The 25,385-nt window shown below is 38.7% G+C and overlaps 1 protein-coding gene across 6 annotated transcripts in view; it reads left to right on the top strand.

Annotated features, from left to right (window-relative positions):
- SGMS1 (sphingomyelin synthase 1) overlaps nt 1-25,385 on the top strand; it is a 326,877-nt gene that overhangs the window by 277,824 nt on the left and 23,668 nt on the right. For all 6 annotated transcript variants that reach the window (XM_017536361.2, XM_037741281.1, XM_017536359.2 and 3 more), the window contains one exon: nt 12,073-12,926. In XM_017536361.2, coding sequence (XP_017391850.1) covers nt 12,304-12,926 — 623 coding nt within the window. In that variant the 5' untranslated portion in view covers nt 12,073-12,303. The remainder of the gene's footprint in view (nt 1-12,072; nt 12,927-25,385) is intronic.

Genomic DNA, 25,385 nt, shown 5'->3' with positions numbered 1-25,385 from the left:
ACATTAAAAAAAAAAAAAAAAGGCAGAGAATAGTAAAGCATGGCCTCACCCTTTTCCTAAACCATCTGACTTTTTACAGTCTTAACTTACTTTTATGATAGATTCCAAGGAACAAGCAATATTTTTATTCCAGTTAAATGAGGAGCAAATAAGAAGGATTTTAGCTCTCATTTTGATAAAGAATAGGAAGAAAGGAAAGGAACTGAGTGTTGTGTGATAGAAATAGAGAGCCTGTGTTAGACTTTCCCAGGCTTCCCAGGGAGGTGAGATCAGTACTGTGTACATCAGCTCATGTGAGAGCTAATGGAATTTGGAAACACTGATTAGGTCCTATGTTCTTGAGTACTGCTGCAGTGAATCCGTGTCCAAGTTCTATGAATTAACTAGGCAAATATTAAAATAGTCCTGTTGGTTCAGACTCAGAGGGGCAATTAATCAGTTGAGTGGAAGTAGATTATCCTTTTTTTGGTAATTTAGTACTAAGAATGAAATCCCATGGGAAAAACAATAGTAATTAGTTGTCAGTGGAGCTATTATATTAGTTTTTATTGTAATAATAACAGGCAGCGTTTTTGTGTAGGCTTTTCTGTTTTGCAGCAGCCTGAGTAGATGGATATTGAAGGAAATCTAGATGATAGAACAATTGTAGAGCTAATAGCTTATTGTTTACTCTCTGGAATGATGGGAAATATCTGAGACTGGAGTTGCGTTATGCACTTGGATTCAGATTTCAGCTTCATCTTTTTTAGTGGTTTGGCTTATATGCCTGGACCATTATGTCTTGGGAATATGAAGAATTTGGGAACCTAATTATATACAGAAAGCCAAGATTCCAATTATTTAGAGAAATCTGCAGGCTCATTTTATATTTTTTAAGAAAGCTAATGTAGGAAACATGTATTTTAAGTTTACAATGCAGCCTACATATTTAAAAACATAGAGTATGTTTGGGGGAAAAAACCCTTTCCCCTTCTAAATGCAAGTAATGTATGTTTATCAGAGAAATTAGAAAACACTGAAAAAAGTGAAGCAGAAATTTATTTCATAATTCTATTACCCAGAGGTAAGGATTATGAAGTTAATATATACCTTCTAGACTTTTTTTTCCCTATGGATATTTGTAATGTGTGTTTACAAAAGTACTACATTTTGTTTGTAACCTGTTTATTTGTGACAAAGCTATAAATATATATCGCTATAGATATGGAAATATAATATAGTCTGTGGTGGAGACTTGGTATTCTGTTGTACAATATATTTAATCAATTCCTACTCTATAACTTTTAGACTTTTCTAATTTTTTGCCATAATAAATGATTGGATTTCCTGATCACTAAATATTTACACATATTCTGTCACAAAATGACTCAAGTGGAGGCTTAGGGAAGGCGAGACAGAATTAGCTGATGTTGCTGGTGGCAGGACTCTCCATGAAATGTATAAAACAGTGTTATATTTCATATCCTCAGTAAACAACTATAGAACCATGATTTATGATATAAAATCGACATGGCTGATTTATTCTCACTGTGTCATATCTGTTTTGTCTCCCAAAATTCTCTCTTTTCCTCTGCAATATTGAGGGCTACTATGATGGAATGGGTCATTTTGGGAGCGGTGGGAGAAAGAGGGGAAACCATCAATTGCATAAGCTATAGGGCAGCTGCTGAGAAAAATGTGGTAAAATCTATTAAACATTATTGAATAATTTTTTTATTTATTAAATAATGTTTAATGTTTAATGGAGGAGACCAAAAGATGTCATTAAGTAAGGCTCTTCGAACAAGCCAAAAGGGACAAAAAGGCAAAATACATACATTCCAGCAGCCCTTCTCCTTATATCTTAGCAATGTAGGTCAGTCAGCACACACTTAGCTAAAGGGGCCATTTCTTAGGGAATGATTTTATTTGCTAACCAGAGTTGGACTGTGGAATTGTGAGCACCGCATGTAATAGCAATTTAAAATAAGGAACAATTTAAAGGTTAAGGCATCAAAAGTATCTTCTAAAATTTTTGCAAGGTAGACTGAAATAAATAGGTATGTCCTTCAGGTGAAACTATGTGGCTGTTACTCTAACCATTTTTGTTCTTCAACTCTATATCATTTTATGAACTCTTCCTGTTTAACTCTTCAAGTGCTAAATAACAAATCTATAGCTTATTAGATTGCTTTGGAGAAAAGCATTCAAAAGCTATCCAAATGAATTAGAGAAGAATTGAACACCTAACTCATGAGTATTTCGGTAGGCTACATTGCCTTAAAAGATCTGTTAGGTTACTATTTACTTTTATTTTCTGAGACAAACTCTTGCTCTGTTGCCCAGGCTAGAGGCTGGAGTGCATTGACATGATCTCAGCTCACTGCAGTCTCTGCCTCCTGGGTTCAAGCAATTCTCATGCCTCAGCCTTCTGAATAACTGGGATTACAGGCATGAGCCACCACACCCAGCTAATTTTTTTATTTTTAGGAGACACAGGTTTTGCCCAGGCTGGTCTCAAACTCCTGGCCTTAAGTGATCTGCCTGCCTCAGCCTCCCAAAATGCGGGGATTACAGGAGTGAGCCACTGTACCCGTTCAAGTTTTTATTTTACAAAAAGTTCTAGAAGATATAAAAACTTTTCTTTTTGTTGTTGTTGTTGTTGAACTCCCACCAACTGTATAAGAGTGTTCCTATTTCTCCACATCCTCTCTAGCATCTGTTGTCTCCCGATTTTTTAATGATCACCATTCTAACTGGTGTGAGATGATATCTCAGTGTGGTTTTGATTTGCATTTCTCTAATGACCAGTGATGATGAGCATTTTTTCATATGTTTGTTAGCCTCATATATGTCCTCTTTTGAAAAGTGTGTGTTCATATCCTTCGGCCACTTTTCTTGTATATCTGTTTTAGTTCTTTGTAGATTCTGAATATTAGCCCTTTGTCAGATGGGTAGATTGCAAAAATTTTTTCCCATTCTGTTGGTTGCTGATTCACTCTAATGATGGTTTCTTTTGCTGTACAGAAGCTCTGGAGTTTAATTAGATCCCATTTGTCTATCCTGGCTTTTATTGCCATTGCTTTTGGTTTTTTAGTCATGAAGTCCTTGCCTGTGCCTATGTCCTGCAAGATATGAAAACTTTTTTCTGAAATTGAAGCATTTACAAAGAGGCACTTAGTCTTTTTCACAATAAAGTAATATCAATTCTTGATTTGTATTGCTCTTTAACAAGGAAAACCACATGTAGTTTTGTGTTATAAAGTTTGAGCTAAATGCTACATGCCTACCAAATTTTGATCTTGCTTTAAGTCAACTATAAGCTATCAAAGTAAAATCATGTATATACTCCATGTTACTTTTGCTTTTGTTTTTATTATTAAATATATTTATTTTTTGTTACATTTTAAAAGTAGAGATGTAGTCTCGCTATGTTGCCCAGACTGGCCTCTAACTGTATTGTTTTCTAAAGCACTGTCAGGTACAAGCAAATTCCCGTAATGAATGTAATAAGTGGATGGAATAAATAATTCCATACTAGGAAACTGAGGCACTGGAGTTGGAGTACAGGTTAGTGCCAGAGCAAGCGTTAGAATATTTAGATTTTCTGAGCTCCAGGTCTAGTTGCGAGGTGCATTTGGTGGTATTCTGATTCTTGAAAACTTACGTTCAGTGTGTAATTTGCATGGCAAATTGTTAACACTGTCTTGTTCTTGAGAATGCCAGATAACAAGATAGTATAATAGAGTTTTTTTGTGAATAAAGATTAAAAAAATTTATAAACGATTTATTTACTAATTTTGGTTAGTAAATTTTTTTTCATTACCAGAATAATTGCTTTTACTTTTCTATTTTAAAGACCTGCTTGACTTTGATAATTAACTATACATAGTTTTTACCGTGTCATGGCATATTATCTGTTGATTTTTTAAATATTAAAGTCTAAAATGTATATTTTAAGAATTGGAGCCAAATTGAATTTAGCAGATTTCTTTTTTACTAAGTCGAGGTTAAATATAAAATCTTGGTAAGCTTAGAATCTATAATGAACATGTGCTGCTTTTCTCTCCTTTTATTCTAAAGAGCACCATTATGATTTTAAGAAACTTTTTAGACCACTCTTGATACAAACTTAGATATGCGAGGCCATTGAATATTTTTCAGACAAATCACAATCCCACTGCACTTTACTTATCTCTAAAACTTACATATGAACTAAGTATTTCTGTGCTGCTTCTGTCTCTCAAATTTTGTGTTATTTTGGGATAAAGAATTTATGCATATTTTTCTCTTACATTATTCTTCCCAGTTCTGAAAAATGTCTAGCAATTTGGGCTCTATGTTATTTTTTAGCATTCTCCCAATAATGGATTCGGCATGGCTTTCTGGGTGATGGTGGCAGTTGTTCTCTGAGCCCAGGTTAACATACATACAGTCTTCTGGGTCTAGATGTGATGTTTTATCTTCCTTTTTTCAAAAACACCACAGTGTGTGAATTCAGGGAAAAGTAACTCAACTCTCCTTGTGCATCTGGGCTCTCGGTTCTCTGAGTAAGTCCCCACCTTTTAGCAGTGACCTTTGAAGTACTAAATAGATGTCCAACAGTTCACTTCCATAGCAGTGAGCTTTTCCCCCTTTTGTACAATTTCAGCATCAGTTGCAGGAAAATTTATTTTCCCTTTATTTCAAGTCTCAAGGCTTACTTAAGAAAATAAAAGTTTATTTTCTCTTGAAATTTCAAAGGCTGTCTTTACTTATGTGTGTTGGAATGATTGGGCTTTAAAATTGTCATTTGGAAGTGGCAGCTTCAGTATATATTCATGAAGTATCACTGTGGACCCAGTTGGGCAATAGAAAAGAAGTATAGGATGTTACAAGAAGACCAAGATATACTTCCTGGAGTAATTAGTAGCTTTTATTCCTTTTACATGATTGAATCCTCACAGCAGTAGCAGCCTGTGTGAAGGGAGGTATATTAGTCCATTTTCATGCTACTGGTAAAGATATACCCGGGCCTGGAAAGAAAAAGAGATTTAATTGGACTTATAGCTTCTCATGGCTGGGGAGACCTCAGAATCATGGCAGGAGGCAAAAGGCACTTCTTACATGGCAGTGGCAAGAGAAAAATGAGGAAGCAAAAGTGGAAACCCCTGATAAACCCATCAGATCTCATGAGAGTATGGAGGAAACCGCCCCCATGCTTTAAATTATCTCCCACTGGGTCCCTCTCATAAGACATGGGAATTATGGGAATATAATTCAAAATGAAATTTGGGTGAAGACACAGAGCCAAACCATATCAGTCTACCCCTGGCTCCCCCAAATCTCATGTCCTCACATTTCAAAACCACTCATGCCCTCCCAACAATTCCCCAAAGTCTTAACTAATGTCAACATTAACCTGAAAGTTCACAGTCCAAAGTCTAATCTGAGAAAAGGCAAGTGCCTTCCTCCTATGAGTCCAAAGTCTGATCTGAGGAAAGGCAAGTGCCTTCCTCCTATGAGCCTGTAAAATCAAAAGCAATCTAGTTACTTCCTAGATGCAATGAGGATACAGGTATAGAGTAAATACAGCAATTCCAAATGGGAGAAATTGGCCAAAACAAAGGGGTTACAGAGCCCATGCAAGTCCAGACTCCAGTGGGGCAGTCAAATATTAAAGCTCCAAAATGGTCTCCTTTGACTCCAGATCTCACATCTCGGTTACAGTGATGCAAGAGGTGGGTTCCCATGGTCTTCAGCAGCTCCACCCCTATGGCTTTGCAGGGTACAGCCTCCATCCCAGCTGATTTCATGGGCTGGCGTTGAGTGTCTGTGGTTTTTCCACGTGCATGGTGCACACTGTCAGTGGATCTACCATTCTGGGGTCTGGAGGACGGTGGCCCTCTTCTCACAGCTCCACTAGGCAGTGACCCAGTATGGACTCTCTGTCAGGGCTCTGACCCTGCATATCCCTTCTGCACTGCCCTAGCAGAGGTTCTCTATGAGGGCCCTGCCCCTGCAGGAAATTTTGCCTGGGCATCCAGGCATTTCCATACATCTTCTGAAATCTAGGTGGGGGTTCCCAAACCTCAGTTCGTGACTTCTGTGCACCTGCAGGCTCAACACCATATAGAAACTGCCAAGGATTGGGGCTTGCACCCTCTGAAGCAACTGCCCGAGTTGTACATTGGACCCTTTCAGCTACCACTAGAGTGGCTGGGACACAGGATACCATGTCCCTAGGCTTCACATGGTACTGGGACCCTGGACCCAGCCCATGAAACCACCTTTTCCTCCTGGGCCTATGATAGGAGGGGCTACTGTGAAGACCTTCGACATGCCCTGGAGATATTTTCCCCATGGTCTTGGGGATTAACATTAAACTCCTTGCTACTTATGAAAAATTTTTGCAGCCAACTTGAATTTCTCCCCAGAAAATGTGTTTTTCTTTTCTGTCATATAGGCTGCAAATTTTCCAAACTTTTATGCTTTGCTTCTCTTATAAAACTGAATGTCTTTAACAGCACCCATTTCACATCTTAAATGCTTTGCTGCTTAGAAATTTTTCCACCAGATACCCTAAATCATCTCCCCTGAGTTCAAAGTTCCACAAATCTCTAGGGCAGGGGCAAAATGCTGCCAGTCTTGTTTTTAAAACATAACAAGAGCCACCTTTCCTCCAGTGCCCAACAAGTTCCTCATCTCCAACTAAGACCACCTCAGCTTGTACCTTAATGTTCATATCACTATTGGCATTTTGGGAAAAGCCATTCAACAAGTCTCTAGGAAGTTCCAAACCTTCCCTGTCTTCTTCTAACCCCTCTGAATTGTTCCAACCTCTGCCTTTTACCTAGTTCCAAATTTGCTTCCACATTTTCAGGAACATCCCACTCTATTGGTACAAATTTACTGTATTAGTCAGTTTTCATGCTGTTGATAAAGACATACCCAAGACTGAGAAGAAAAAGAGGTTTAGTTGGACTTACACCTCCACATGGCTGGGAAGGCCTCAGAATCATGGTCGGAGATGACAGGTACTTCTGACATGGTGGTGACAAGAGAAAATGAGGGGAAGCAAAAGCAGAAACCCCTGATAGACCCATCAAATCTCGTGAGGCTTATACCATGAGAACTGTTTGGGGGAACCACCCCTGTGATTCAAATTATCTCCCACTGGATCTCTCCCACAACACATGAGGAGAATGGGAATTATGGGAATACAATTCAAAATGATATTTGGGTGGGGATACAGAGCCAAACCATATCAGTAGATAAGGTAGTTGTTAATCCTATTTCCCAGAGGAAACTGAGACTTGGAAAGGCTAAAGGACTTTGTCAAGAAGGGAAGTAGCTGGATAGACTCTCAAATGCTGGCTCCCTGGCTCACTTGGCTAATACTCCTTCTACCATACCATGCACATAAGACCATTTAATTGTATTATGTACCATAGATATTCATGGTTTAGGAATTCAGGGAGGAGAAAAGGATTATGAAGTGGAGTAGACAGCTAAGGCTTTACAGAGAAGGACCTTAAAGACTAAGGGAAAAATCTGAACTTTTTGATAAGTACATAGAGAATTCTAAGTTATGGGGAAGCACAGGCGTTACTTTAAGGAAGGAATAATTTTGTTGTTCCAGTTTGTTAATAGAAGCCATTAATTTGTCTTGCTGTCTCAAAGAGGCCTTGATGGGCTCATCTTTGCAAGATTCCAGTTCCTTTGTTAGATGTGTGTTTGCCATGCTTATAACGCCAGTTGGATACTTGATGGCCCATTATTAAATTGGCTTCTAGCATTTGATTTTTTCCTGTTTTAAAGTTGATTGTCTGTTTTGGTACCTGTACCATACTGTTTTGGTTACTGTAGCCTTGTAGTATAGTTTGAAGTCTGGTAGCATGGTACCTCCAGCTTTGTTTTTTTGCTTAGGATTGTCTTGGCTATACAGGCTGTTTATTTGGTTCCATATAAAGTTTAAAGTAGTTTTTTTCTAATTCTGTGAAGAAAGTCAGTGGTAGCTTGATAGGAATAGCATTAAATCTATAAATTATTTTGGGCAGCATGGTCATTTTCACGATATTGATTCTTCCTATCCATGAGTATGGAATTTTTTTTCCATTTGTGTCCTCTCTTATTTCCTTGAGCAGTGGTTTATAGTGCTCTTTGAAGAGGTCTTTCACATCTGTTTTAAGTTGTGTTCCTAGGTATTTTATTTTCTTTGTAGTGATTGTGAATGGGAGTTCACTCATGATTGGGCTTTCTGCCTGTCTATTATTGGTGTATAGAAATGCTTGTGATTTTTGCACATTGATTTTGTATCTTGACATTTTGCTGAAGTTACTTATCACCTTAAGGAGATTTTGGGCTGAGACTATGGGGTTTTCTAAATATACAATCATGTCATCTACAAACAGAGACAATTTGCCTTCCACTCTTCCTATTTGAATGCCCTTTATTTCTTTCTCTTGCCTGATTGCCCTGGCCAGAACTTCCGATACTATGTTGAATAGAGTGGTGATAGAGGACAGTCTTGTCTTGTGCTGGTTTTCAAAGGGAATACTTCCAGCATTTGCCCATTCAGTATGATATTGACTGTGGGTCTCTCATAAATAACAGGGACATGAGTGAAGCTGGAAATCATCATCCTCAGCAAACTAACATAGGAACAGAAAACCAAACACTGCATGTTCTCACTCATAAGTGGGAATTGGACACAGGGAGGGCAACATCATGCACAGGGGCCTGTCAGGGGGTAGAGGAAAAAGGGGAAGGAGAGCATTAGGACAAATACCTAATGCATGAGAGGCCCAAAACCTAGATGATGGGTTGATAGGTGCAGCAAACCACTATGGCACATGTATACCTAGGTAACCTGCATGTTCAGCACATGTATCCCAGAACTTAAAGTAAAATAACAAGTAAACAGATAAAATTTTTTTAAAAAGTTGATTATCTCTTGAGAGGATATTTTGTGATTCTTCTTTCCATCAGAGAGAACTGAAATAACACTTTGGCCTCTGTCTGGGGTCTGTGGTTCTCAGGGAGTTTTCTGTCCTGGCTGACTTCCTGTGCTGGGCAAGGGGGAAATGAAAAACCTAGGTGAAAAGCCTGTGTTCATCTCCCTTGGGCCTGAATACTCCACTGAGCATATGTCTTTAGAGTTCTCACAGTCACTTCAAGATGTTGAAGGTTCCTTTGGCTGTTTTCCTAACTCTGCTGAAGAGTGTTTGAGGGGAGGCCTTGGGTCTGAGGCCAAGGAGGTCCCCTTTTCTTCCTGACCTTCCGCCAGAACTCCCATTTGGCATGCGTGTGTTCTTGACACTCTCTGGGTAGTACTTGTGGCAATTGAAGTTCCTTTATCATGGCTTTAAGTGGTCAGAGATGCACTTTGGTTTTACATTTCTCTGGAGAATGCCAATCTTATTCTGCTTGCCCATCCAAATTGTTTTACAGCCATTTTCATTCTCAATTGTGTTTTCAGCAGATTTGTTTCCCATTAAGTCATCTACATATTACTAGGTCTAAGGAATGTTTTGGAAGATACTGAGCAGACATTGATTGAGCACCTTCTGAGCCCCAGGCATGTGAGATATATGGGTGCTTCACATTGCAGCTCTCCACAGTCAGTCACAGGCTCTTGGGGTAGGGGGGGTGGCTAACCAGACACTTAGTCACAGAAAGGTGTGACAAGGAAAGTGCACAGCACTATGGAAGCGCACACAAACACCTAGTTTGTTTGCAAAGTCTGGAAAATCTTTAAAAGCTATTACTGCCATTTGATTGGTTGTTATATGGGCTGGAAAACTGGGAGTGGACTCTCAGAGTAAGATTGGGACTCCCCGAGTAAGATGGGATTCCTTCTAGAGTAGATTTTGGCCAGCCCAAGCAACATAGTGAGACCCCCCATCTCTACAAAACATTTAAAAAATCAGCTGGATACAGTGGCATGCACCTGTGGTCCCAGCTTCTTCAGAGACAGAGTTGGAAGAATCACTTGAGCCCAGGAGATAGAGGTTGCAGTGAGCCATGATTGCACCACAGCACTCCAGCCTGAGCAATAGATTAAGACCATGTCTCCCCCTGACAAGGATTTTGGGATTCAGTAGAGATGAGTCCTATAGGAAAAGGGGCAAGGAATAGGACAGCCTTGATGAAGTCAGTTTGAGAAATCCTGGTGAATAGTTCCTTTATTGTAGGATTTCCTGGAGATTTTAATATCCTAATGCATACTGCTGTCCTCAGGAGAGATTACAGTATGCATTCCTAGGCTTATTTGGCTATAGATTTTGTTTTAAAGCTTGGAAGATTTTATCAGATTATTATTTCGCAAAAACATATTCAGGGAAACAGCATTTCAAGCTCTTAAATTTCCAGATCTTTGCAACAGTCATCATTTGAGAAAAAAATTAGCCCACTGGTATATAGAGTTTTTTTCATAGTGAGATGTAGTGGACAGTGGTTACTGGATATGATAGATAATTTGAGAAAGAAAACAGGATATGGGTACTTACAGACTCATTTGAAAATCACTGCTTTTGGAGCTAGGTTATGTTTCATGAACTTTCACTTAAGATGTTTTAGTTAAATATTGACAACAACCCTGTGAAGGAAATACTTGATTATCATTATCTTCATTTTAGAGGTGACTAAGCTGAAGCTCACATAATGGATTATGTATGGGAGATGCTGAGAGTTGAACTGTGGTCTGTCTTCTGCCAAGGGCCACATTTTATTAGCTATTATTGTGCTTTGTTAAGGAGCTAGGTCTTTTAATTTTAACTTTTCTTGTTTTTTATTTTGTATGATTGTTTAAAAGTAATTTATGCTTATTAAAGAAAAATAGGTGGGAGAAAAGTAGAAAATACCTGCAGAACTATCATCAAGTATAACTCCAGTTAATATGTGATATATTTCTTTCCAGTTGTTTTATGCAATATTATGTAGGTTGAGCATCACTTATCCAAAATGCTTGGGCCTGGAAGTGTTTCAGATTTCAATCTTGGGGGCACCTTGGAATATTTACAGAATACACTCTGTTGAGCATGGATCCATAAGTCTGAAACGCTCCAATGAGCATTTTCTTTGATTATCATGTTGGTGCTTAAAAAGTTTAGGATTTTGGAGCATTTTGGATTTTGAATTTTTGCATTAGGGATTCTCAACCTATGTACAGTAGCTGTAGTTATATATATATTATAAATATTATACATATTATTTATGTATGTTTCTATTTATGCATATATTTATAAAATTTGAATCCTACTTTAGAATATTCCTTACAGATATGCCTTTGGCTATTTTCACATAAGTAATCAGATATTTTAATAAGTAAATCTACTGAACTAGAACTCAGAAACTTATAACACTTCTATGCAGACTGCCACTTGGCCATGGGCAAGTTTCTTGACATTTCTAGAACTCTGATTCTTCATTTATAAATGAAGGAGTTAGATCAGATCCTTAATTTTTAAACCGTGGGGTTCCACAGAACCTGAGAGGGGCTGAGATTAAGAAAGATCAACAGAGGAGTCAGGACCTTGGCCCTTTACCTGTGCTTCAACCCAAGCAGCGGCATTTGTAGATCTTTTTATACATTTGGGAACTAAGCACATTTGGAAAAGGGGACTCACTGATTTTATTTTCTTTTTGAAAAAAGAATATACAAGTATTGAGCCAGATGATCTTGAAGCTCAGCAATTCTATGAGTTGCTATATATTATGTACATTTTTAAACATTCTTCACGAGATAAACAAATACATTTTATTCTTTTATATTGTCTCAGGAAGCATGTGAGGACAAAGAGAATACCTGATCTCTTGACCAGGTTGAAAAGTGTCCAAAGCACTCTTAAATTGCTTCTTAGGAAACAGATGATTGGAAATTCTATAAAACATGTCTCCTTTGACAACATCTGTCTTCAGATCCAAGTTAATGCTGTGTCACAGAAGACCAATAACCAGGGAATCAGTGGTACCTGAAACTAGTACATGTTTGAAAACTATTGAGTTTACGAATAACTGGTTTTCCACTTTCCTTATGCATATAAGGCTTTGCATTTTGAGGGGGGGTAATTTAGAAGTACAGTATCTTGATATTTTTTCTTGCTTTCACAGAAGGAAGAATCCTGCTCAAAAATGAGGTGAATTAATGCTCAGGTGCTCGGGAACCCTGGACAGCTACATGAGGTGTTTAAAAACTGCCCTGACCATCTTGCCAAACAAGTCTCTGCTCATGAAGCCCCACAGGATGAACGAGCCAAGGCAGGTCAGTGTCCTGCCCTATTGGAACAGTGACTGCTGACCTGCCAAGAGTGAGCTGGGGTCTGCCTGCTGTCTGTCAGTACAATGACGGAAGTGGTTTACTGGTCACCCAAGAAGGTGGCAGACTGGCTGCTGGAGAATGCTATGCCAGAATACTGTGAGCCTCTGGAGCATTTCACAGGCCAGGACTTGATCGACCTAACCCAAGAGGATTTCAAAAAAGCCCCCTTGTGCCGAGTCTCCTCTGACAACGGGCAGCGGCTCTTGGACATGATAGAAACTCTGAAAATGGAGCACCATTTGGAAGCACACAAGAACGGCCACGCCAATGGGCACCTCAACATTGGTGTAGACATCCCCACCCCCGATGGCAGCTTCAGCATCAAGATTAAACCCAATGGGATGCCAAATGGGTATAGGAAAGAGATGATAAAAATCCCCATGCCAGAACTGGAGCGCTCCCAGTACCCCATGGAGTGGGGCAAGACTTTTCTGGCCTTTCTTTACGCACTTTCCTGTTTTGTTCTCACCACAGTGATGATCTCGGTCGTCCATGAACGAGTACCTCCTAAGGAGGTGCAGCCTCCACTACCGGACACGTTTTTTGACCATTTTAACCGGGTGCAGTGGGCCTTTTCTATTTGTGAAATTAATGGCATGATCCTTGTAGGACTCTGGTTAATTCAATGGCTGCTCTTAAAATACAAGTAAGTCAAGTAAAAGATCTAAATTTCGATAATTATGGGATTTGCACTCCAAACATCTAATTATTATTTAGAAATGAAATTTATCAACTTGTTGGGATCAAAACATACTAATTTTTGTTTCTTTTTTAACCACGTACCCTGTTGGACTAACTTATTGTCTGGAAGCTTTAAAAGAAAACGCTGTTTGGTTGCCTGTTTTATACAAGATTCATATAGAATGATGAATAAGACTGTTAGAAATGATGTTCTATTTTCACTTAATGAGAAAGGAAACTCTCAGACATCTTCAGACAGACACTGCAGGCTATTGAACAACAGATAAACCACCTAGTATTGGTTGGTGTTATTAACCCATTAAATAAATAAACAGTTGGCCTAAGCACTGTAAATTGGCTGCATAGCTTTTCCCACACAGAGACAGATATCTGGAACCTTAGCAATATGTGTTTAAAGATGTTTCACACAGAATTCAGAACAGCTGTTCCAGAGTGGCTTGGATTGTTGGGAAAACAATACCCTCAGGATATGACTTTGGGTAGGTGGGATGTGGATGGACCTGAATGGATTCCCACCTTCTACTACTCCTACTTAAAGCAATATGTGACTGTTCCATGCAAGTTTCTCAGGGTTTTAAGTAGGCAACTCCCACTTATTTTCAGGTGGATCCAAGCTGGCTTTTACATCCGAAGCTCTAAACTCAGCATGGACCCCCTCAGACAGGCTGTTTACTTGAGTTGCCTATATTGTCCCTTCACTGATGTTTGGTTTTCCCCTTAGTTAAGGGAACACCTTATGGTTTCCATGAATGAGGGTTGGAAATTGGTTTGTTAAAGAGCCGAGTTTCTCTCCGGTGGAATGTTTCATGACTCACTGTGTGGTTAAATAATAAGGAATTCATCTTACAGCAAGAAAACAAAATGCACACTGAGAGTTCATGCTGAACTCTCTTTGGCAGAAATGATAAGGTTCTTTCCTAGTATGTTTTATAAGGACTCTTATTTTTTTTACCTGATAAATTATATATCTGCAAATTGAGATAAAAGTAGTTCCTGCCATCTTCCCAGGGATGGACGGTGCTAACAGGTATAAAGAAAGCCGTTTAACTGACCAGTGTTTATATGGGGATGGTTTGACAGTCCTAGAGTTTAAGCTGAATCTGAAATAGAATTGATGGTCTGGGCTGTATTTGACTTGGTGGAAGACCTTTCTTTGTTGTTGTTGCTTTAGTTTTAAGAGGCTAATAAATAGGAATAGGCTTTAGAAATACAAGATACTTGGAGTTTATTAAATGCATTATTTTTGCTGCCAAACTTTAGTTCTGCTTTTGGCTTTTTGACTTTTAAACTTTTTTCCTAAAAACCCATTGGAACAAAATGCCAGTACTGTACAAAGGCAAGGTCGACTCAAATTATGCTTCCTTGGTTTTCCCTGATGTCGTCGTTTTATTTTTGTAAGTTTGCTCCTTTTCCGGTTTTTCATCAAAATTCTTACATTCAAGCAAATAGTTTACTGCCCCAGAATATAACTTTGAGTAAATCGTAACAGGTACAAATCCAAATCTTTCACAGAGCCATGACTTTTAGGTAATTTTATTCTAATTCTTATAAAGTATCCTCTTAACCGTAAAACTATTTTCTTAAAGTATATTAATAATTACAATTTTCCCAACAGAGAATTTTCCTCAACTCTATTTCTCTTTCAAGTTTATGATTTTGTGTTTTCCTGGTACTGATTGCGAATACTGTAGTCATTTATATATTTAAATTGCTCAAAACAAGAAGCCAGTTGATTTGTGTCTTGGACAAAATTAACTCAGTGCTGAATGCAGACAGCCTGGGATCTGGCCTCAGTTGTGACCTAACTTGCTGAGTGGTTTGGGTGGGTCCTTACATCTTAGGAACCTAGTTTTTCTCACAAACTAAATAATGGCCCCTCAGTCTAGATGATTTCTGTTTTCATATCCAACTATGTTTTATTTGATTCTAACATCATTGGATGGGCCAGTTATATTTGAATTTTATTAGCTTCAGAGCATTTGTGTCCAGAATGCATTCAACTAAGTTCTCTCTTATTTCCACCTCTGGTGGGATAGGGACGTGGGAAATGAAAGCAAACTGTTGTCATGATCATCCTAAGCATCACCCACCCTGTCCTTCTACTGGGGCCCATCGCTGGTTTCCTGTCTCTTTCCTTCTGACCTCTTCAGTGTATTTGGCCCACCAGACAGGTAGAAGGTAGAAGGTAGGAAGAAAGATACAGATGACACATCAAGCAGTGAAAATGGATAAACTACCTTTCCCTGGCTCTCATAGAGAAGGTTAAAATCTTTTGTAGTATCAGAGGGACCTTTTGTTTCTAGTTATTTGGTTATTGCAATATAGCAGTTTTATTTATCTGGCATTTTGGATCCTTCTGGTTATGGGATATTCTTAGCAGTTAACCTCTCCCTCTTTTTGTATTTGACTCTTCTAAGGGTTGACCCCTATCCCCCAATCTCCACTAGGAGGTGTGCTGGTTAGGAGCCTGTCTTATACAACTTCTCCAAATTAAGCCTATTTGGCCAGCAATTCCCAACAGGATATTTTTACTTCGATTTGAAGAGTCTTGTATCCTTTAAAAAAATAAGTCTATCCTTACTTCAGTATCTTCTACTATTTAGAGAAGAGTCATAGGATAAAACTATAGAGGATCACTTAATTAAGAAATGAGATCACTGGAATTTGTCCAAAAACTCCCAACAACAAACCCTTTAACTAAATGTTTGAGGTGCTGGAAAATCTTCATATTGAATATGTGACATTATAACATTTGGTTCTATCCTTATGTTGTATACAATTGTCCTTTAATGTTAAACATGGGTTTTGGGTTTTTTTTTTTGTACTTATATTTTTCCCTTCTTTCATTCTTAATGTCTCCCCTGCATATCTGTATGTATATATGTTTATATATACGTAAATCCACATGATATTTCCATGACCTCCCAAAATGGAAAGCAAAATAATGCCTGTCCTTGAGAACTTTTTTGGTTTTTAAAATTGTAAATAATGTTGTCTCCCCATTTAGAATTGGACTTTCAAGCCACTGACTAGGAAAAATTCCTGGGAAATCTCTGCATTTGTGTCAGACTTCACTGCAAAACAGGTATCCCTTGTTTTAAGAAAGCATGATAAAGAATATATTAAACTTACAGATTTGATGAAGGCTGAAGACGTTAAGGATTTTTCATGCATGGTTAAATCATGGCTAACACAGTGGCACCTATGTGTGATACATGTGGCTCAGCTCTACAAGAACATGGTGAACACCTGAAGAAAAAGCCAAGGAGCAGGACTATAGAGTTTCCAAGTCACCAGAGAAATTATTATGACTTAGTGTGGTGGTTATAGGTTCCTCAAACTCAACTTGTGTAAAACCAGATTTACTAACTATATTTTTCTTCCAACTTATTCTTCCTCCATCTGGCCAGTGGCATTTCCTAGAAACCTAGAACTCCTCAGTTCCTTTTATCCAGATAGTCACTAAGTTCTTTCAGTTCTAATTTTAGATCCATCTCTTCTTTCCCATTTCTACTTAGAGCTCCATCGTGGGTGCTCAGATGGAGAACCAGCTCCTTAGCCTAAACCTCAAGGACCCTCAGTATCTGGTCCCAGTCTGTCCTGCCTTATCTCTAGCTACTTCACTCCACAGTTTTCCTCTAACACTTTAAGCCCATGTTACATTCCATTCTATTAGTTGTATATATGTCTCATTCATTGCTAAATTGTAAATTCCTCAAGGGGAAAAACTAGATCCTATTCATCATTCACCTTTCCCAGTACCTGGCACATAGAAAGTCCCCACCTAAAATTCATTCATTCATTCAACTAGTATTTATTGAGCAGTACACCATATTCCAGACACAGATAGACCCTGGGGATGCTGCAATGAGCAAAGGATCCTGATGCTTTCATGAAGCTTATATTCTGGCCAGTGTAAGGAAGGCAGTGAAAAATGAATATATGATATCAGCCAGAACGATGGAGAAATATAAAGCAGTACAAAGGGCTAGTGAGTGTTGGAGAGAGTGGGGAGAGACTGGTATTTTAGATTGAATGATCAGAAAAGTCCTCTAATTAGGTGTTGGTTGAGCAGGCATCTGAATCAAATGAGAACGAATACCATGCATGTGTTTGGGGAAGAGTAGTTGAGGCAGGAGACACAAAAAGTGCAGAGTTCTGGCACTTACCTGAGGAGCAGTCAAGGACCCATGTGGTTGAGTGAGCTAGGGAGAACTCTGATGCAGGAGGCCAGTAAGGTGTTAGCCATGTGGGCAATGGATGGATAAGGAGTTCGGATTTTATTTCATGTGTGCAGTAAGTCATTAGGGTAGAAGGATACAAAAATAACTGGTGTTTAAAAAGAATTAAACATATTTGAAAGAATGTGGCTTCATTACAGAGACTAGGGAAGCAAGAGTCGAAGCAGGGTGACTGGTTAAGATACCGTTGCAGTAGTCCAGGTGAAAGATGATCATGACTTAGACTCAGTTAACATTTTTCTAGTAAATACATTTTGTGGAAGGGTAATAAGAAGGACCAAACTCTTTCTAGAAGCCATGACACTCAGAGCTTCTAATCTTTCATAATGACAGGGCTGAGTTCTCTTGCATTAGCTTTCTCACTTGAGGTTTTTGGGCGTCTCTTTGAATTCCTGATTTGTATATGAAATTTAGCAGGGAAATCTCCAACTTTGCTTGAATATATTTTATTTCAGAGCAAAATCAAGTCGGGTGTGTATCTTGATATGTGTTTTCTATCATAGCTTCTTTTGGGTCAGACATTTGCCTAAAAGGAGTAGCATAAGACAGTTGTATAAGGAGGAATTAAATGTCACAGGGTATATTAGTCCATTGGTGGTGAAAAGATTTGAAGAAAGAAAAGAAGTCATTGGGCAGTTGGGTTATGGGTTGGGGTCGGGGATAGAGAGAGCTTAGTGGTAAACATTCTAGCATAAACAGTTGCATAGATTTGTAGAGAGGCTGGTGAAAAGGAAATGGTCATTTAGTGGATCACAATTTTCTTTGAAAATTGATCCCATGCCAAAAGAGAAGGAAGTAGAGAAGAAAAATGATGACCAGAGATCCTGCTTGGGACCTACCATGACATCTATATTTAGCACTATTTCTAGAGGCTTTGTTAATCCTACAGGAAGGAACAGATACGACTTTCCAGTGTGGCTTTTTTGGTATTATATGTGAGAGAACTACAAGGGATTTTTAGAAGTTTACTAGCATTCTGTATTTCATGTTTGGAAGTCACTTTGGAAAAGACTGTTTTTGTATCTTAACCTTTGGGAGGCCTTATTTGTTAAGTGGGTATCTGCCAATTTAAGAGATTTTATCTGTAGTATTTTCCTCTCTTCTGTGAATGGAATCTAATTTCCAAGGACATAAACTTTGTACTGATTGGCAGTTGGTTTTGTCAGATGCTAATCTGATTGTTTTTGGTTAGTGTTTTATTCAATAGACTTTGTCTTTCATTTTACCTTATTTTAATTCCATCAGTGCTTCTTTTCACATTGAGTTGATTGAATCAAAATACTTAACTCTTCTTCTGTTCCCAAAAATAGCTTATGACTATAGATACTGTCAACATTTTTTTTCACTGTTTTTATGTCTTCCATGGTTGTGATTAGGTAAGGTTCTGAAAAGCATTTGATATAGAAAGCATTTGATGTGAAGTGGGGGAAAGTGGGGGTGTCTATTCAATAGAATTCATTTTCTAAGTTCCAGAAGAGCTTTTTCTTAAGGTCATTTCACTTTATTGTATATTACCCCTATACTTTAGACCGTAATGGTAGTCTTTAATGGAACTTTAGAACATTTTTATGTTTAGTTATTTACCAAAAATTATTGGAGACTGTATTCTAGGGACATAGTAGCTAGCAAAGCTGTTGCATGGGGGTTATATTCTATGGACTGCTTGTTCTCAGAGTGACATCTCAGTTTTTGAAAATGTGTTGTCTAAACTCCATCCATGTATGAAACTCATGAGGACAAAATTCCCTCATCTTACTATAGCTTTTTTGGGTACTTACCTGTTGTTTAATTTGCTGATAAGCTGTCATATTTCTCTGCAGCAATAAAGCAAGATAAGTGCTCAGGGACTACCTCTTACCCTCCTTTCTCTTCCCTCCACACATGTAGCTCCATCAGTTATGTGCTCACTCAAAATCTGTTTTGTTCTGTTTCTTTTAATCCATGTTCTCAAAAATTATTATCCTATTCAAGAGGCAGGTTACGAATCAACTGATTTTAGAGTAATAAGCATTAATATGTATTGTATCATTTGATACAACCAACCCTTAAAAACAAGTAATGTTATTCTCCTTTCTCAGTGAAGAAAACTGAGACTTGGAGAAACTATTGATTTAACTTTCATCCTACAGTGGCATATTTTGGGCATTGAAGGCTCTTCAATATACATCCAGTCTAGAAATTTCCTGGTATTATAGGCACCTGTCCTCTGGAGATATATATATATATATTTTTAACAGATTTAATATTATAGATGCCACGCATAGGACAGTTAGAATAAAAACAAATGAGTTCAATTTCTTAATTATAACTTTTATGTGTTGGGTTCCATCTGGGAGACATGTACATGTGCCCCAGGATGGATTTGCCAACTCTGATAGCCATCCATCTTGCAGTTCCCCTGTGGACTGTAGAAAATGCCTTTAGCTCTGTCCTTGCTCTGAAACCTCCTAAGTGTGGAATGGGTCCTACTCACTACCAATCTGAGAAATCTTCCTTTGCTACCAACTTCAGTCACGTTTCTGCATTTAAGACCACTAACTATGCATGCTCAACCTTTCTTTATGTTTCTAGTAAGTTTTCTCTCGTCCTTTGATTCTGATTCATTATCTGTCTAGGCTCAGACCCTGAGCTGAGATCCTATTTCCTTTCCTGGGGACCTTCTCTGATCCCTTCTCTTCCCAGATCATCTGGACCTCCTAGCTTCTTGCAGGCCTCACTATGCCTCCTCTGTCCTCTTTTTGTTTACTGAGGCTATTTATTGGCATGGGAAAGGATACTCCAGGGGCTAGACGATGGATTTGTGGATTCAGTCCCAGATTGTGCCTCACCTCTCATTCTCATGTTAGTGAATTGGTAGTCTTCTTTGCTTCCACCTTTTCTAATTTTTACAATTTTAGGTCTCATGACCTAAATACTGGCCTAAGCCGTAGGAATTGTAGGGAAATTGTAGATTTACCTCTAAATTTAGTAATGCCAGCAATTTGACTTGTAGGCAGATTAGAAGATAAAAGATAAATTAACTTATCATCTCACCAGAGATAAATAATGCTCATATTTGGTATCATGTCACTTATTATTTTTTTACATGTGCTTATAAATGAGTAATTTGTATACATTTGTATTTGTAAATGGTATCATTTTGACCTTCTCTTTTATAACATGCCCAGGAATTGTCTATTTCCTTCCTCTCAACAAACCATCATGGATGTCTGTCTAATTACTCATGATCTGATTTAGAAGTCACCACATCTGTGTCCCACCAGCCTATCAGTCCATGACTGTGGTTGTGAAGCATGTGGCTAGCCTCAGTCTTACACTGGAAGGTCATCCTTAATTAAGATCCCTACAGCTACCTGCTGACTGAGTGACTTTGTCCAAGTTACTTGACTGTTGTAGTAGCGTTGTTTACTTACCTACAAAATGAGAATTATAATAATGTTGTGAGGATTGAACTAGATGACATACATAAAGCACTTGATAGAGTGCTTGGCATCCTCCTGGTTTCCAAGCCTACCAGTGGCAATTCGGTTCCTTCCAGTTCTCAGGCCAAATGTGTTGGGCTTTGTTTTGTTTTTGAGATGGGATCTCACTTCATCCCCCAGGGTGGAGTGCAGTGGCATGATCATAGTTCACAGCTCACTGTAGCCTGGAACCCCTGGGCTCAGGTGATCCCCAGACCTTCCCCACCACCTCTATTGCTGTCATAGGTCTAACTACCTTCATCTCTTGCGTGGGTTATTACCTGGTCTGGCTTCCTTTTAGTGAGTTTTTAATTTGGCAGACAGAGTAAGCCAGTGTACATTTCTCTTCTTCTGCCTCATGTAGCATTAAAGCCAGTTTCCTCATGGTGACCTAAGAGGTCCTTCCAGACCTCATGGGCCCCATGCCCTATGCTCCCTGACCACCTTGATGATCAGCAAACACTGACACATACAAGCCTCTGAAATTTTCTCCCACAGATAACCTCCTGGTTGACTGATCATACAGAGGTAGACCTTCTCTGACTAACTTAGCCCCCAATTTGAACCTCCCTTCCCTCAATGACACTCTCGCTTGGTTTTACTCTTTAGCACTTATCTAACATGCTCTATGTTTTACTTATTTCTTTCACTAGAACACAATACTGACTCTTTCGCTAGAACACAAGCACCACAAGGCAAGCTGTTCGTTCTGTTTACTGCTGTATTCCCCATGTTTAGAATAGCACATGTATGTTCATTATGTGAAGTTTAATAGCCACTAAAATTTATAAAGTGTTGCACGTGCTAGTTACTGTGCCTAGAATTCCATAAATGTTAGTGACTGCTGGTGATGTGCCTGTTTTCAGAAACCCCCTGTTAAAATAACAGCGTTACATTTAAGGATAATCCCTTAATTCAAAAGCAAACATTAATTGTTCAGTTCTGCTGCCTGTGATTAAGCAAGCCCCTAACAATGTGATTCAAGGTGGGTAAGTTTTGATGATGGGAAGGAATGAGGAGAGATCTGTGTGTGTGTGTACATACCCACACAGTTGTACTCTATGTATGCATATAGACATTTGTATTCTCTGTATACGCTCATGTATACACACATATGTGTACACATAGGTACACATATTATTTTTCTTGATAGCCTAAAATACCAACACAGAAATATAACACCTTTTGTTTACAGTTTTATTGAGCAGTTTCTGGAGGATACTTGATTTTAATTCTACATAACTATCTCAAGTAGATAGTATTGATGTTTTTGTTCATGTCTTATAGAGTGGCATTTTTTTCTTTACTTTCTGTTACAATCTGTGTATAACTCAGGAAGTGATATTTTAATTTTATTAGTGAACAGAGCAGCTGATTCAAAGTCTAGAAAGATCTGGATTTTGTTGTGACTCTCTTGTTGACTTATTCTCTGGTCCCAGGGTAGTACTTAAATTCTTCACACGTTAGTTAATTTATTTTTCTGTAAAATGGGATAATGGTATATGTGAAATGGGAATGTTGTTAAAATAATAGCAAAGGTGCAAAATTTCTTTGAGTTGGAATCTAAAAAAGCAAAAACATATAGTATGTATACAGATACATTTCTGGACTGGTGCACAGGTATGTCTCATTTTCCTGATTCATGAACTGTGCCATCCACCCTGAATGGATACGTAAGAATTACTAAATGAGTTCTAAATCTCCCAGGCAAGCATTTGTTTTGATTATTTTGTTTGTTCTACTGCATTTAGTCTTGCTCCCTCGTTTGTTTTACTAACCTTTCCTTAGAATTTTCTCTCCTAAAGTGCTGAATTAAGCCCTGGGTTTTCCTGAATGGAGTGTGTAGCCATTGAGATACCTAAGGCTGTGATGGGTGGAAAGGCCCCATAGGACAATGACACTAGAAGGAAGAGAGAAGGATACAGAACCTATAGGCCCCAACCTCCAGGGATTTGCAGTCCTAGTTGGATAATGGAGCAGTCTCCACAAGACCAGCCTGGGCAGTATAGCAAGACCCTACAGAAAAGTTTTTAAAAATTAGCTGGCCATGGTGGCATGCACCTGTGGTTCCAGATATTCAGGTGGCTGAGGCAAGAGGATAGCTTGAGCCCAGGAGATCAAGGCTACAGAGAGCCATGATCATGCCATGGCACTCCAACCTGGATGACAGAGCAAGATCCTGTCGGAAAAAAAAAAAAAAAAAAAAAAAGACTTCAAAAAAGGAGGTGTCGTGTTGAAGGGAGTTGAAGAAAGCTGTGAGGGGAGTTGTCACAATCCAGGGAATTCAGGGGCTGATAGCAATGAATTAAGGAAAACAAATTTTAGAATTTCTTTGGCATTAGCTTCCACAGAATATGGGAATGTGGGGTTACAGAATGTTGTCAGGAGGACTGTTAAGAAATTAAAATAGAAGGATGGGATAGAGAGGAGCAGGTGCTTCCTTAGAGTAGGGGATCTCTCTGAGAGACTATATTTGACTGGAATGTGACCGACAGGCAAGTGTCCTAGGAGAAGGCAGAATCCATGCAGAGAGAATCATTGGCACAGAGATCCTACTCAAGGCAGGAGGGACTTCGCAAGCTGTGTTTAAAGAGCACCAAGGGTATTGGGCTGAGATAGAGCCTGGAGAATGGTAGGGAGGGTAGCCAGAGGGGAGACTAGGGGGAGGTGGCCAGATCTAAGGCCTCAGGGTCTTGGGAAAGGTTTTGGATTTTATGTTGGCTCATCATATTTTATGTTGGCTCAGCTATAATGAGTTTAACAACCAATGGAGGGTTTTAAGGGACATACCTGTTTAACTGTTTCAAAATAGATGATTATGGCAGTTCTAAACAGAATGGATTTTAGGAAGATACCTTAGTCTGTTCAGGCTGCAATAACAAAATATCATAGACTGGGTGAGTTATGGCATTCTGGTTGCTGGAAGTCCAAGCTGAAGGTGCAGGCTGGTTTGTTATCTAGTGAGGGCCAATTTCCTGGTTCATAAATAGCGCTTTCTCCCTGTATTCTCACATTTCAGAAGGGCGAACCCACCTCTCTATGGTCTGTTTTATAAAGGCACTAATTCAGACCTGAGATTCCTGCCTTTATGGTCTAATCACTGGTGATTAGGTTTCGACATATGAATTTGAGGGGGAGGAGACACAAGCATTCAGGAGGCAAGAGTGGTGTTAAGGATAACGGGTAGAAAGAAGGTCACTGTGGATGTTCAGGTGGGATCGAGTGTTGAGAAATGGATGACGTTTCAGAATGACTGATTTAACATATGAGGGGGGTGCTAATAAGCAAATCTAACTGGGCACAGAGTGCAAAAAAATAATGAAAAATTGACACATTTAATTTTAGATAGCTATGTGATACTACAAGAATTTTTTTTTTACTTTACTAATATAGCCATTAAGTAGATTTTGAAAGTGAGCTGAAATGGGATAGGATGTTGGCTCAGCTATAAACACTGAAAATTGAGATGTCTGACACTATGGGATGCAGTTTCCTGAATATTTTTGTTTTGTTTATATTTCAGCTTTAACTCTCTGAACCTCACTTTTCCCAACTGTAAAATAAAGATCATATCCATGCATTGCCGGTGGATATAGAGCTTGGCATGTAAGAGAACTTTGGCAAAACAATTGCTGTTGATAATACCACTCCTGGGGAAATACCTCAGTATAAACTTTGTTTTCAGTAGTGTGGTTGTTGGCTCTAAACAAAATTATTTCATTTTTCAACCTTTTATATTAAGAAAAAAATAATGCCCGCATGCAGTGGCTCACACCTGTAATCCCAGCACTTTGGAAGGAGGAGACCGGCAGATCACTAGGTCAGGGGTTCGAGAACAGCCTGGCCAACATGATGAAACCCTGTCTCTACTAAAAATGCAAAAATTAGCCGGGTGTGGTGGCGGGTGCCCAGGGAGACTCCATCTCAGGGGAAAAAAAAAAAAAAAAAGATTATTCTGATGTTCATTCTTAGTGCTATTCCATGGCCTTTCCAGTTTTTTTATGTCACCTATTTCTCTGATTCATAAGAAAATGGTATCCTTTTCTTCCTTTTGCTGGTGAGAAAGCTAATTTCCAAGGAATTAATTGAGATGGTGAGGGTTACCAGTTAAGCCTTTGTTAAAGGTAAAACTAGCATCTATATAAAGATACAGCTTAGTGATGCATTGTCTGTCGTTCATGTTTTACAGCTGGAATCACTAATCAGAGACCTGAATCATTACTTTTCCATGACTGCTTTAGAGATTCAAGTCTCTCAATTTTGTGTTAGTTACACATGCTCTCTTTTGTTTATTGCCTTTTAGTTTTGAATTGTTGCTTAGTTCCACTGCACCATGTCAAGGCCTATTTATCTCTAAAAGCTAATAGCTTCCAGAAAGAGCTGGGGGACAAGATCTGAGCACTGAAAGAGTTGTGTATGTCTTCCTTCTGTGGATTAGTTGAAAGAAACAACTCATGGGAAAACAAATTAACTTTTTCCAGTATTTTAGTTTTACTTTCCAGTATAGTAATTTTTTTCACCACTTTCCATTTATTTATTTATTTATTTAGAGACAGGTCTTACTCTGTCACCCAGGCTGGAGTGCAGTGGCACAGTCATAACTCACTGTAGCCTCTAAGTCCCAGGCTCCAGTGATCCTCCCACTGCAGCCTCCAGAGTGGCTGGAACTGCATGCACATGCCACCATGCTCATCTAATTTT

This window comes from Cebus imitator, unplaced genomic scaffold (assembly GCF_001604975.1).
Source record: "Cebus imitator isolate Cc_AM_T3 unplaced genomic scaffold, Cebus_imitator-1.0 Scaffold97, whole genome shotgun sequence".
NCBI lineage: Eukaryota > Metazoa > Chordata > Mammalia > Primates > Cebidae > Cebus > Cebus imitator.
The sequence above is the reverse complement of the archived record's forward strand: the minus strand, read 5'-3'. Positions and strand labels throughout refer to the sequence as shown.